The sequence below is a fragment of the Eubalaena glacialis genome, chromosome 10 (assembly GCF_028564815.1).
Source record: "Eubalaena glacialis isolate mEubGla1 chromosome 10, mEubGla1.1.hap2.+ XY, whole genome shotgun sequence".
Lineage (NCBI taxonomy): Eukaryota > Metazoa > Chordata > Mammalia > Artiodactyla > Balaenidae > Eubalaena > Eubalaena glacialis.
This window is the reverse complement of record NC_083725.1, coordinates 90,213,445-90,228,825: the sequence shown is the minus strand read 5'-3', so window position 1 is coordinate 90,228,825 and position 15,381 is coordinate 90,213,445. Positions and strand designations below refer to the sequence as shown.

At 37.7% G+C, this 15,381-nt stretch overlaps 1 protein-coding gene across 2 annotated transcripts in view; it reads left to right on the top strand.

Moving 5' to 3' along the window:
• The window catches only part of SLC5A12 (solute carrier family 5 member 12), a 46,499-nt gene that overhangs the window by 20,354 nt on the left and 10,764 nt on the right, over positions 1–15,381 (top strand). For both annotated transcript variants that reach the window (XM_061203165.1, XM_061203166.1), the window contains exons 7-10: positions 433–562; positions 1,961–2,049; positions 7,143–7,255; positions 11,872–11,939. In XM_061203165.1, coding sequence (XP_061059148.1) covers positions 433–562; positions 1,961–2,049; positions 7,143–7,255; positions 11,872–11,939 — 400 coding nt within the window. The remainder of the gene's footprint in view (positions 1–432; positions 563–1,960; positions 2,050–7,142; positions 7,256–11,871; positions 11,940–15,381) is intronic.

The following is a 15,381-nucleotide window of genomic DNA, read 5'->3' as shown; positions in this document are numbered from 1 at the left end:
GAATTGAGTGGGGGGAAATTACTTGAAGTTATATAATATGAGTGACTGATAACGTGAAATTTCATCCAAGGAAATAGACCTCACACTACACATTGCGACTTTGCAGAGAAGCTATTTCAAAAGCAAACCCATCAAAAATCTACCTTGTTCAAATTTCATAATCAGTCTAAAAATGTAACATGCCCAAACAAAAAAATATGCAAAAGTATAAAAAGTAATGATTTTTTAAAAATTGAAATATAATCGACTTGTATTAGTTTCAGGTGTATAACATAGTGACTTGATATCAAAATATATACATTCCTGAAGGCTATAGAATTTTATTTTATAGCAAAAAGGCCCCCAGAATTTTACCTTGAGTCTTTGGTAATGCCCTCACCACACTGTAATATGACATAGAGTCTACCAGTAGATCCATGTGTTATTTTCTAGAGCCTTGTATTTCAACTTGTTGGGCCTCTGGGTCATTCTGGCATGTGCTGTCTTCTCTGGCTTAATCATGTACTCCCACTTCAAAGACTGTGATCCTTGGACTTCTGGTATCATCTCAGCACCAGACCAGGTATGTGCTCCCTTGGGGCCAGTGGGGAACAGCTGAAATGAGTGTGTTTCTGGCCATCGATGTTGAGCCTTTCTCTTTTTCGACCTGGACCTCTAGGTATTTCCCAAACCCCAAAGACTTGATTTCTTTCCTCTCCTCTTCGATGATATTATCACAGATCAGGTTCTAATACTGGCGAGTGAACATGTAAAAAGAAGGTACCTTACCTTGTCCTTGAAGGCAAGGACTGGGGCCAGGGCAGGGCTGGGGAGAGTGGAAGAGGACTTGAACCTATAGCTTTGGTTTTCAATGCCACCATTCAATTCTTTTTTTCTATCCATCACAAGGTTGATTAATGATGCTTTAATCTCAGGTTGAACAAAATGACCCTTATTTCTATAATGCTTCTGCTCATGTCTTCTCATTATGGCTTAAACAATATCACCCCAATATATTACATTAAAAATGCTTTTTTAAAATTAATTTTTATTGGAGTACAGTTGATTTACAATGTTGTGTTAGTTTCAGCTGTACAGCAAAGTGAATCAGTTATACATATACATATATCCACTCTTTTTTAGATTCTATTCTGATATAGGTCATTACAGAGTATTGAGTTCCCTGTGCTATACAGTAGGTTCCTATTAGTTATCTATTTTATACATAGTAGTGTGTATATGTCAGTCCAAATCTCCCAATTTATCCTTCCTCCTCCTTTCCCCCCGGTGATCATAAGTTTGTTTTCTACATCTGTGACTCTATTTCTGTTTTGTAAATAAGTTCATTTGTACCATTATTTTAAGATTCCACATATAAGTGGCATCATATGATATTTGTCTTTCTCTGTGTTACTTATTTTACTCAGTATGACAATCTCTTGGTCCATCCTTAAAAACTCCATTCACGGAGAATATTCTCAGGAGGAGCTATCGTCTCTATCCTCTCCCCCTACATGTGCAATTATCCCACTGTGTCCTGTGGCTGTTCCTCTCCCACAAATCTGGCTCCAGAGTAGAACCATAATACCTAGACTCCCTGAAGACCTGTTTTAAGCATTTGTTTTTAGGATTTAGTTTCTAACATTAAGGGTAAACAGGCAAGAAAATAGCACACATTGCAAACATAAAAAAAGTTAAAAGTTCCTGAATATTCTAAAGTTCATCCAACATTTTCCTTATATGACTGTCCCCTTCCTATCCCCTCCCCTCCCCTACAGCTGCACCTCAGGTCCATGGAAGTGGATTGATCATAACCTCATTTGTTAGCATTTAACAACGATAGTCCAGGCAAATTCCTTTATTGTTACTTTATTTATTTCTTTGTTTCCCACCTCCTTTTGCTAAAAAGCTACAATACAGTCCCACATTTCAGACATTGCTGATGAGACCACTAATCCCATCTGTTTTGCCTCCTCTTCAGCTGATGCCATACTTCGTCATGGAGTTATTTGCCACAATGCCAGGACTTCCAGGACTTTTTGTGGCTTGTGCCTTCAGTGGAACTCTGAGGTTAGTGTATTGACTACACTTGGCAATAATGTTCTGATAATGATGATGGTGAGGATGGTGATAGCAAGGCAACAAGGATGACAAGGGTAATGGTGGTAGTCATTATCAGTATTACTGAGTATTCACTGCATGTCAGCTGCCCTGCTGAATGCCTTATATGTAGTTGCTCATTAGGTGTCACACATTATATGAGGCCAAAACTACTCATTATCATCAGCTTACAAATAAGGAAACTAAGATTTAGCAAGGTAGATAACTTACCCATGGTGAGACAGTAAACTCCAGAGGTGGTACGTAAACCTAGGTCTGCCCTTGCACTAGATCTCTCTGTTTATTTTCTCAACCTTGTCTGATGCCAACTGTCCCCATGATTTCGCATCACCTGCACACAAGGCAGCTGTCTCTGCTGGCATTTCTCATTCAGCTGCAATACATTCTTACAGATCTATCCTTTGCAATCCGTTCTCTCTATCTTCAATAACACACTCAGGCAGCTAAGAACATCCATATCCAAAATGTAGACAGAATTCTAAATACAAAATTTTTCACACATTTATTCTAACAAATATTTTAGAAGGTTTATGTTATGCCAGGCACAGCTGGTGACAGTGGGGATACTTCAGGGAACAAGACTAGCATAAGTGTTGCCCTGATATAGAGTTTGCATTCCCGTAGACATGGAAGACGGACAATATATAACTAAACAACAACAAAAAAGACAAGATATTGTTTGATAATGACAAATAGTATAAAGGAAATGACAGAGTGGTAGCCTAGAGAGAGGTTAGGTTTGGGGGCTTTGTTTTTGATAGGGTCTTTAGTGAATTCCTATTTAAGTATATGACATTTGTGTTGAGATCTAAAGTGTGTGGAGAAGCCAGCTCTGTGAAGATCACAGGCAGGAACTTTTACAGGCAGGGGGGAGGGCAAATACCAAAGCCCCAAGGAGATCATCTGTATGGAATAGTTCAGGATCCAAGAGAAGAGTTGAAGCATAAGGAACGGGGAGGAGAGCAGATGGGGAGGAGCCTAAAGAGGCAAGCAGGCATCAGATCAGGGAGAACCTTTATGAAAGAGTAAAGAGCTTGCATTTCATATTAAATAGGAAGGTTTGAAGCAAGGAGGTTTGATGATGTCATACAACTGAAGACTCAGTCTTCTTTGTGGAGGGAAGTGGCTATCACAAAAGCAAGAGTGGTGAAAGTGGGTGACTATACAGGAGGCTTTTGCCTTAATCCAGGTTAGACGTGATAGTGACTTGGAGAATGGGGGCAAGAGTGTTGAGAGCAATGGACTAAAACACTAAGACAGTATCATGTTTTTAGATTCCACATGGAAGTGATATCATATGGTATTTGTCTTTCTCTGTCTGACTTGCTTCACTTAGTATGATACATATTCCCTTGATCAGAAGTGGGGTTGGCTACCTTTCCATACATTCACTGGCCGTTTGTAGTTCTTTTTCTGTAAAATGCCAATTCATATTCCCTGCTATTTTTTTCTTTTGAGTTTTCTTCCTTATATATATAGGAAAATATCTTATTGATATATGTCTCATTTTTCTCATCTGTCCTGTATATATTTGCTTTATTAATAGTATTTTTGAGTATGTTGAGCTTCTATTTCATATTAATCAATCCTTTTACATTATGGTTTCTGGGTTTATATCATTCTTATGAAGGCTTCTCCATTCCATGTTTATAAATAATCATCCAGACATCATTCTAGTATATGGCCTTATTAAATGTTAAAATTACTAAATCATCTAGACTATACATGGGGTATAAGAAATGAAGTGGAGTTCCTGACTTATTTTCCTTCTAAGTTAGTAGACAGTTGTCCCATTATTTTTTAGTAAAAAGCCACATTTTCACCACTGACTTGAAATGCTACTTTTATCACGTCCTACATTCTTTTATATATTTGGAACTTTTCCTGGATTTTCTTTTATATTCCTTTGATCTATTTGTGTACAGTTATGACAATACTAATAATTTTAATGACTAAGCTTTAAAGTTTGATTTAAAATATGTTAGGTTAGTATTTATTCATTACATTTCTTTTACAGAATTTCCCTTGATATCAGATTTTTCCTAATTATTTGCAGTTAATTCTATAGAACTTGGGTGTACTCAAATCATAATACCTGCAAATACTTTTGAGTTCTCTTCTTTTCTAATAGTTACACTTCTATGTTCACTCTTATGTAATTATGCTTTGAGAACAATGATAAAAAATTGAGGGATTACAGAAATCCTTGTTTTGTTATGCACTTTATCTTTTTATTTTATTTTTTAATAAATTTATTTATTTTTGGCTGTGTTGGGTCTTCGTTGCTGCGTGCGGGCTTTCCCTAGTTGCGGCGAGTGGGGGCTACTCTTCCTTGTGGTGCGCGGGCTTCTCACTGCAGTGGCTTCTCTTGTTGTGGGGCACGGGCTCTAGGCTCACGGGTTTCAGTAATTGTGGCAGGTGGGCTCAGTAGTTGTGGCTCGCAGGCTGTAGAGCACAGGCTCAGTAGTTGTGGCACACAGGTTTCGTTGCTCCGCAGCATGTGGGATCTTCCCGGACCAGGGCTCGAACCCATGTCCCCAGCATTGGCAGGCAGGATTCTTAACCACTGCAACACCAGGGAAGTCCCTGTTATGCACTTTAAAGGGAATTGTTCTTGGATTTTACCATTAAATATGATTTCAGGTTTTGGTTTAAACTATATTATTTATTTACATTTTAAAATATTTATATAAAACTAATAAAATCATAAAAAAGAACAAAAATGCATATATTTATTCTACTTTAAGAAATATTTTTATCAGGGAGAAATACTGAATTTTGGTAAACTATTGGCACTTTTGAAATGAGTATTTTTTTCTTTTTTAGCTTTTGGCATATTAATATTAATATATTGACATTTCCAAAATAACGAAATCTCTTAATTCATATAATGACTTTAAATTGCTTATGGTATAATTTTAATTTAGTGTTCTGCTGAATTATTTTTACTAATACTCTTTGTAGGATTTTGCATCAGTAATATAAAATCATATTGTTCTGTGGTGTTGGTATTAGTATCTCAAGGAAACTAAGGACAGAAATGATGAACACCAGAGGATCAAACACAAGTAGGGTGACACGCTAGCTTTCATTTTGTCCCTCCCTACAGAGCTTTATTTATTTTTCTTAAAGCTGACTCCAGAATGGAGAAATATAGCTGTCAACAGATTAATTCCCCCATAAGAGAATGGTTGATTCTTTTGATCTCAAGTTCGAAAATGCCAAGAAATAGACACACTGGACAGTACATATTATAGAGAGATTACTATTACTATAACATTAAGGAGGGTGTTGGGTTAGGGAAAGGGAAAGACAAGAGTGGGGGTGGAGTTAAGAGATGGTGGTTGAGCGATAGGAAAAAAAAAAACGATTTTCACCATCTTGTAACAGTTTTAGAATCTGAGAAATTGACATATGGATAATACATCTGACCTCAAAAGCAACCCAGCAAAGGTTCTACAAATCTGCTCCCTCTGGGCCAAAATCAGCTTTTTGTTCCCTCCCTCCCAATGGATTCAAGGGTTAACCCTAATGTTCGAAACTTTCAAATGATGGATTTTGAGCCATATATGTTGGGAGCATGGAAGTTTATTTTACTTGATCATCTCCTTTCCTTATTTGACTTGCATGGATCTACATATAGAAGAGGAGTCTCATAGGGAACATCTATTCTACTAGCTAAAATATTCCCAGTCTAGATGAGGAATTTAATAAGCTTTCATGCTATTCTGCAAAGAAAACTCCAACTTCTTGGGTTTTCTGTCCACTAAGCGAGTTTTAGGGCTATAAAACTGAACTCTGATTGGAAAGTCAGAGAGAGAATATCAGAGCTTTTATGTGCTTTTGGTCTTTGCCTGCTTCCTAGTCTTATCTTTGCCCCTTTCTCCCTTATTAATTGCATGCTGGTCACACTGGTGCTTCCTGTTGTTGAACGAAACAAGTTTTCCACCTGTAGGCATTTACTTGTAATTTTCCCTTTGTTCTAAAACATCTTTACTTGTAATTTTCCCTTTGTTCTAAAACATCTTTTTCTGAATTTGCATGGGTCCTTTCAGTGCCTATCTTTTTAAAAATTTTTATTTATTTATTTATTTATTTCTGGCTGTGTTGGGTCTTCGTTTCTGTGCGAGGGCTTTCTCTAGTTGCGGCAAGTGGGGGCCACTCTTCATCGCGGTGCGCGGGCCTCTCACTATCGCGGCCTCTCTTGTTGCGGAGCGCAGGCTCCAGACGCGCAGGCTCAGTAGTTGTGGCTCATGGGCCTAGCTGCTCCGCGGCATGTGGGATCTTCCCAGACCAGGGCTCGAACCCGTGTCCCCTGCATTGGCAGGCAGATTCTCAACCACTGCGCCACCAGGGAAGCCCTCAGTGCCTATCTTAACCATCACTTCCTTAGGGAAGAATATCCTAACTTCATATCGGTTTAGGCCTCTGAAAGACATGATTTCATAGCTCTTTGTTATTTTTCTTCATAACAATTGTAGTCAATTGTATAATTGGTTGTTAAATGTCTATGTCGCCAAGTAGAGTGTAAGCTCTACGTCTTTCTGGTTCACCATTGTATGCCTAGTACTCAGAATGAACAGATGCATAAATGGTATGAATGAATGAGTGAATGAATGAATGAATGAATGGCATATTGTACTGATCCCTGGATTAGGATAGTCAGTACTTTCTGCCTCAAGTTTAACCTTTAAACACACACACACACACACACACACACACATACACACACACACAAAATCTCTCCGCTACTGCATGCTAACTCATTTAATGTCTCGTTAGGGGAATCAGTGAGAGTTCCAGCATGGAAGCCTAGCTTCTTCACTGGAGTTAGAGGAAGACATCAAAGAGCATTAAGCCCAGAAGCAGCTTTGAAGAGTGAGTAGACAGGTCATGTAGTTCCCCTGAAGTTCCAGAATAAGGACATATGTCTGTCTCTGTTTTTTTCTAGAGCCCTGCCTTGTCTAATTGCCCTGGACACCAGGGCAGCCTGGTCAGCTTTATTTACCTTGGACTATGTTCTCGCTTTTCTCTCCCTGTAGCACCGTGGCTGCCAGCATCAATGCCTTAGCGACAGTGACGTTTGAGGATTTTGTCAAGAGCTGTTTTCCCCATCTCTCCGACAAGCTGAGCACCTGGACCAGTAAAGGCTTATGTAGGTACAGCCGGTGGATCGTCTATTCCATGTCATGAAATGAACGTGTGGTACGTGGCAAATCCTGCACACGCTATTCAGGGCACTCTGACAGGCACAAGTGCATGTGGAGATACGTGAGGAATCTCACATGTCAATTCTTACACTTCTGGAGATACCAGGAGGGTACTAGGAAAGAATGACCAGTTAGCTTAGCTTTTACCAACCTTACATTCGACATTCTTCTGTGTTCATCCTACACTCTAGATTCATCACATCAACACCTCTTGATTATGCCATGTATTGATCCTGTTTAGTCTCTCCACAGAGGAAGATGTTCTGCTCATTATCGCCAGTCAGCTTGTCTAATAAAGCCAAATTCTTTTCTAAAGAGTCCTTTATTACCAAATATTCTTCATTGGTTTTTAATAGTTTTAGTAGTAATAATATGCAATATAAAATTATTTTACCTATAAGGATATGTTTAATATTATATACTTATTTTCATTAAATTAAATTATTTATCAATTGCAGAACTAATACCATCTTGTTTTATATTATAGCTTTGCAGTGTTTTATTTAAAATATCTGGTAGAGCAGCTCTTGTCACTTTTAGGTAGAAATTTTAAATGTTGTGACTGTTTTTTTTCTTTTTTTGCAAAAACAAATTTTGGGCTGTTCATGTTTATTTATTCTTTCAGATTAAGTTTAAAATAATTCACTGCATGTTATCTAGTTGCACACCCCCCCCCCATCTCAACGGAATTGCATTAAATTGAAAAATGTATTTGGAAATAATGAACATCTTTATAAGCTTTCCATCTAGCAATAGCATTTTCCATTTAACATCATATTTTCTCTCTTAGATATTAATTATCCTCATGTCTTCATCTTTCTGCTTCTCCCCCTCCTCCCTTTTCCTCTCCTCCTCCTCCTCCTCCTTCTTCTACTTCTTTCATTGATATTATGAATGGAATGTTTTCCCCATAATATCTTCTAAACTGTTTACTATCAACGTGGAAATGCTATAGCTTTTTGTTTTTGTTTGTTTGTTTTGTAAAGCACATATCTGGCCATTGGCACAACTCTTGTTGATTCTCAAAATTTTAATTGATTTTCTAATAAGTGTGGTTATTGCCTACAAATATTGATAGTTTTATCATATCCTTATTCTTAAATGTTCCCCTAATTTGGGGTTTGTGTTCTCCATAATCTTCATTATTTCCCTTATTTTCATAACTTTGTCCTTTTCCTCTGCATGCTTGAAGGGCTCAGGTTTTTTCTCAATGTTAATTTAAGTTCTCCACAAAGTAAATTTCTTAATAATAATCATTTGAATTCTGCTCTTGTGTTTTGTTCCTCACATCTTACTATAAAAATTCAATCATACAGAAAAGTTTAAAGACATTTACCATGATCTCCTGTATATATACCACCAGGATTCTCCATTAATGTTTTATTAAACTTGCTTTTTCACATATCTATCTAGCTCTCTATCCATTCATTAATGCATCATATATTTGATACACTTAAAAATAAATTGCAGACATCAGTACACTTTCCCCTAATTATTTTAGCATATTATTAACTAGAATTCAATAATTGGTTAAAGTTTTTTAAATGTAAAATCTACCCACAATGAATTGGACAAATGTTAAGTATACATTTGCTGAGTTTTGAAAAATGCGTACACCTGTGTAACTCAATCACTAAAGATATAAATCATTACCATCACCCTGGAAAGTTCTCTTGGTTATTCTGGTCAATTCCTACTCCCACTTCCCTCTAGGGGCAGCTACTATTCTGGTATTTTTCATCATAGATTAGTTTTACCTCTTCTAGAATTTCATATAAATTGAATCACACAGTACCACTCTTTTTTGTAAGGACTCCTTTCACTCAACATAATATTGTTGAGATACATCCATGTTTTTTTGTATCAGTAGTTTATCCCTTTTTATGGCTGAGTAGTATGACATTGTATGGATTTACCTTTTTTTTTTTTAACTTCTACTTCTATTGATGGACCTAGGTTGTTTCAGTTTGAAGTTTTTATGAATAAAGCTGCTATGAATATTCTTGCACAGGTCTTTTTTGTGAACCTGTTTTCATTTCTCTTTGGTAAATACCTAGGTGTGGAAGTGCTTGGTCAACTATTATAATTTTTAATTTCCTTATAGTTCTTCCTTATCACACCTGGATTCATCTTCATCTAAACTTATGGGTGTTGAACCCTACCTTGTTGTGTTTTCATATCATTTGCTTTCTCTTGAACTGCACTTGTTGCGTCATTGAATCTATGTGTTTTGCATCATATTGAAATTGCCAGTTTCTAAATACTTTTTTTTCTGGTTCTTATTTCCAGAAAACATATTCTGTATTTGAGTTTTCAGGTTAATTATTCATTTCCTTGTTTAGTAACATTTTGGCATGGATCCCATATTTCTTTTCTTCTTTTTACTTATACTTGAACGAGGAGAGATTGGTGCTGACCGAATGTTTGTTAACTGGGTAGTTGAATTGCCTTAATTTTTTCAGTATCTTGCATAATGAGTTACAGCTAATAGCAGGTGGATTGACATAACTCCTGGTGCAATTCCCAATTTCTAGCAGGTATTCATGAATATGCTGGGTAGAAGTTTCTCTTACGCCCATGGCTTATTGTCTGATCCTCCGAGCTGATGTAGCACTTGGAAAATCCATAGTATTTGCTGCAACTGTGGTGCTTTCTCTACCCCGCACATTTACTGCTTTGTCTGTGGATCCGTACACTCCAGGTCTCCATGGAACCCCACCAATTTCCCCTAAACTCCCTGCCTTGCAGGTTGCTATTGATTGCAATCTGGTGGAAGTGTAAAGATATGGGGGAGAGTGGGACTGAATCAATTCCCTAGTCAGCACAAAAAAGTAGAACCCTTGGATTGAGGGGTGGTTGCCTAGAATCCCATTTGAAACAGATAACTGTTGGCCCAGCAAGAGGGTAATAGGTAGTAGAGAAAAGACACTTCTGTTATTTTCTTCAGGCAGGTGGAGTTCTGCTTATTCATGAAGTGAAACAGAATGAGGGCAAACATTGTTTCTAATCTATCATCTTTAAATATAATGGGAACAATTTTAGAATTCTGAAAGGTGTTTATTGATCAAACTTGGATTTTAGTGTTGTGTGAGTTTCCTTATTTTTCTGTGTTTTATTGAGAAGTTGGAAAATATAGCATTAAAATTTGCTATCCTGATTTCATCTTACAAGTGAATTCCTGATAATAAATTTTATAGATATCATGTACTAAATCTGAAATGATGATGATGATAATAATAATAATGATAATAATAATAATAATGGCAAGCACATAGTACTTGCTATGCAACAGGCACTGTTGGATAAATTAATTTATTTATGTGTAGTCCCTTCCTAAAATGTGAGATCTCTGGGGCAGTGGCATTTATAGCACTGGCATTTAGTAAAGTGCTTGACATATGGTCAGTACTCAATAAAATTGCATTAATGGTGACATTGGGAACTGAGCCAAATATTTAGCTGAGAGAGAATTTCAAACAGAATGAGAAAAATCATTTTCTCTATTTCTGTCCCTGTGTGTCTGTCTAAATCTATCTCCAGCACCTTGTCTCTCACCCTCTCTCATTTATTCTATGGGTTGTAATGGGAATTGAATGACTTTTAAGATAGTTTTTAAACAAAGATGTATAAGAACAATTATTTTTAAAAAGATAGTTTGAAAGAAGACATCACCTTTAAAAGATTACTAAGATGGATATGTTGATTCATCCAGCGAGATCCTATGATGCTGGAGGCACCCTGTGCAAGATGCTGCAGAGTGCGGTACCCTGATGGCCCTTATGGTGCTCCAACATAGCCATGTAAACCAAGAAATCGTTATGCAGTATACTGAGGGCCATAATGAAGGTATGAATAAAGCATGAAAAGATCAGGAACATTTTCCAGATTTGCAAAATCTGTGAGGTAAACTGTATAGATATTTAGCCATTTTTATTATGAAAAACTATCCATATCCCAGAGAGGTTAGTAACCTCTTCAGCTGATTATTGGTGAGTGGTCGAAATGGATTAAATTCTCACGAATTTAATCTGGATTAGCCTAGTAGACCAGTGACCTTTCTGCATTTTCATGTTGCTTCCACAGGACAGCTTTCTTCTTCTTTTTTCTTTTTTTTAAGATTTTTTGGATGTGGACCATTTTTAAAGTCTTTCTTGAATTTGTTACAACATTGCTTCTGTTTTATATTTTGGTTTTTTGGCCGCAAGGCATGTGGGATCTTACCTCCCTGACCAGGGATCGAACCTGCACACCCCCTGCATTGGAAGGCGAAGTCTCAACCACTGGACCGCCAGAGAAATCACCAGGACAGCGTTCTTCTTAAATCCTGAAGAGAAGACTCCTCAAGGCTGGATTCCAGCTCTTCTGCCTGACCTAGGAAAGCATGTCTTTGGGAGAAAGTCTCTTAAATGCCCCTCTTGGGGCTTGTGATGGCTAAGCGAGGTGGACGGTCCTTCCTGAGACCCCTTCTGATAGGGCTTACATGAGAGATGGCCCTGGGCAGGAGCTCAGTGGATCCCTCAAAGCCAGCTTGGATGATAGTCATGAAGTTTCTTTCCTCCAGGTCTCTTGTTTGGCGTGATATGTACCTCCATGGCTGTGGCTGCATCCCTCCTGGGGAGCGTTGTACAGGTAATGAAAGAGGAAAAAGACACATTTGATTTTGTAGCACCTTTTTACCCACCTTCTTTTCTAGTTCTTTGCCTATTCCTCCAAATCCCAAATGCTCATACTCTCCGATACCAGGTCCAAATTACACATACATGTAAAATTTCAACCAAAATTTCTTTCAAGAGGGGAAACTTTTAAAAACTAGTAATGAGACTCAGTGACAAGGTACACTGTAATAAAATTAGAAACCCTTTTGAAATCCAGATCTGAGAATGTATGATCCTGAAATAAAAGTAGGAATGATAATCTTAGCAGGAAAAACAATAATTACAATTGACATTTATGGAATGCTTATTTTCAAGCTACCACCCCAAATGTATTATCTCATCTAATCCTCGTCACTTCTCTACGAGGTAGTATGATTAATGTACTAATTTTACAAATGAAGAAACTAAGAAATAGAAAGGTGAAGAACTGCCCCAAATTCACATAATGAAAGAGTGGTGGAGCTGGGAAATGAGCCCGCCTCTACCTGTTATCCAGGCTGACCTGTCTCCCATACGTCCAACTCCCAGTTCCATAAAATATCAGCACTAGAAAGAGCCTCAAGGATAATCTGTTTCAAAATTCATTTTGTAGATGGTTACAGAAAAGAGTGAAAGTATCCTGCTCAACTTCTCACATCTGGTTAGTGGCTAAACCAGGTTTACGACCAAAGTCTCTGGAGCCACCCCTCTTCCCTTCCCAAATTGCCCAACTCACAAAGGACCATTAGATAAACCAATCTTCAGATTCTATTTCAACCCTCTCAGTCCCATTGTGTCATTATATAATTTGAACATCCTGTATACTTTCTTGGCATGGATTAGGTTTTCATTAAATGCTGCTTAAATGAAGACATGAACAAGAGTGAGTGAATAGTCATCACTGACTTTTATAGAATGTGTTTGAGTTCCCAGAGCAGTGTATCTTGCTTGATCCTTCCAATGACTGCTTACATAGGTTCCATTATTTCCTTTTTCAAGTTCAAGGAACTAAGTCTAGGGGAGTTGAGTGACATGATAATTCACTTTCTATATAAGAGAAGTTATGGGACTGGAAACTTGATGTCCTCTCTGCTAAGTATGAACTTTTTAAAATGACAGATGTTTGGTGATTTCTTTACAATTTTTGAAGCACTTTGATATCTACCCATCCACACAGCAGAACTGGTGGGTTGATGAGGTTTGTCTTTAGTAACCTCTGCAGCATTTTTTTAGGTTTATTTTCTCCCATTTCCAAGTTGCCTCTAATGCTTTGTGCCCCTTTCTTTTCTCCCCTTTATCTAATTATTATTTACTCTTAAGAAAGTATCACCATGTTCAGTTTAGTGAGGATTTGAATCACTAAATTGTTTCCTTCCAGAATTATTTGCATATTAAGCTTGTTTGCCATTGAGGTATGAAGGCTCTGGAATAGATAAGGACTTCTGCAAGACTGGTGTAACACATAAAACTTATAATGAAGAGGGAGTTGTGAGTGATGCTCTCGTTGACTTGTCCTTATTCAGATAAGTATGCTAGGCTCGCTTTCTTCGTTGGTTAAAATGTGTTCACACAGTTTAGGGGACAATGAAAACACTGATGTGTTGTTTCCTAGGAGAGATATTTGTGTCTAAAATGGCCCCCTCATTTCTCCGAACACATCTGACTTGACAGGTGCAGAAAGACTATAATCCCCCTATTTAATTTTCCAAACAGCTTTGCTAGATCTAATATAATGGAATAATGTATTCAGGGAATATGGAAGACTGAAACCAAACATCCCATAGGTATACAGCATAGAGCCAGATTTAATTTCATGTTCACAAAACCGACACACACTCATGGCGTGTGTTTGTTGGTGGTGCTGGGGGTGGGCAGATGTCAGCTCCTTAAACAAAGGCCCTTTCAGTGTTTTAGTTTAGGATTTTCAAAGTGTGTTCTAGAGACCCTCACCCTGGGAAATGCTCCAAGAGTGAAAATTTCCAAAGTCAAAGACTTTTGGGAAATGCTGCACAATGCGTTCCCCTTTCAGAAATCCACAGCACACAGTAGCATATCGAAGGCTCTGGGAAGACCTAGCAAGAAAGCTGTTTCCCTTTAAATATGTGACCACAGAACCAAATGCGGGGAGAAGAGATAGGAGGAGGGGCAGGTAACAGCAGCAAAGGTCTGTTAACTAGTGATTTGCGGAGCTCCCTCCGGGAAAGGCCATTCTGTCCATTATGCTGCTATCCTACTGACCCTCAGCTAGTTCTACCAAGGCTTGTGATGAACTCCAGGAGTATTCTTTTCTCAATTTAAGAAAGTGCTTTCTTTTTTTTTCTCTTTTATTTGGGGGGAGTGGTATTCCTTCCTTCCGTCCTTCCTTCCTTCCCTCCCTCCCTCCTTCTTTTTTTTTCTTTCCTTCCTTCCTTCCTTTCTTCCTTCCTTTCTTCCTTCCTTTCTTTCTTTCTTTCTTTCTTTCTTTCTTTCTTTCTTTCTTTCTTTCTTTCTTTCTTTCTTTCTTTCTTTCTTTCTTTCTTTCTTTCTTTCTTTCTTTCTTTCTTCCTTCCTTTCCTTCCTTCCTTCTTCCTTCTGTCTTTTTAAGTATAAAAAAAGTACTTTCTAGCTCTCAAAACAGTCCAACCATCAAATGGCCCACCTCAGGAATCAGAGAGCTCACTAACAGGGTAGGTAAAAGGATAATAGTAAGATTATAATAGTAGATAATATTTGGGGGGCAATTATCGTGTGCTCCAGAGTGCCCAGGCACTATTCAGAGACTTCTTTTGGATTCCACATTGAATACTCTCATACATGTACACAAAAACAACCCAGGAAACAGGTATTTTGATCCCCACTTTACATCTGAGAAAGCTAAGACACAGCAAGGCAGCCTCAGTCCTAGAACACACTTTCTGAGCCATTGTCCTTTCCTTGCAGGAGGGGCTTAGGTGAAATTTGGCCACTGAGGTGGAGGTTGTCAGATGAGCTCTGTCTTTCTCCAATTAAACACGCTTAATGACAATAAAAAAAGAAAGATAAGAAATTGAGGTTAGTTTTGTACATTACAGAAATACATATTTTTCAAATCCAGAAACTCTTTGATTTATTTCTCTTTCTACCATGTGAAGACTTTTTCCCCCCTGGGGCATATTGGCTAAGGACTTTGTAAGAGATTGTTCATTTTCTCTCCCACAGGAGAAAATAAACATTTTTCCTAACTTATTGATTCTCCCATATAATAGCTAGTAAATTAACTTCCAAATTCAGCAACCACAGCATCTATGAATTAATACTATCAATCAGCAGAGAAAATGTCAAGAATATTAAGTATTGACATTAGGGAAAAGTATCTACTTTAATCTTATTTGCCTCCATCTTGTCAAAGATCAATCTGTATCATTGACTTCTCTAAAAATTATCCTGGAAAAGCAATCATAACAGTGCATTGCAACTCA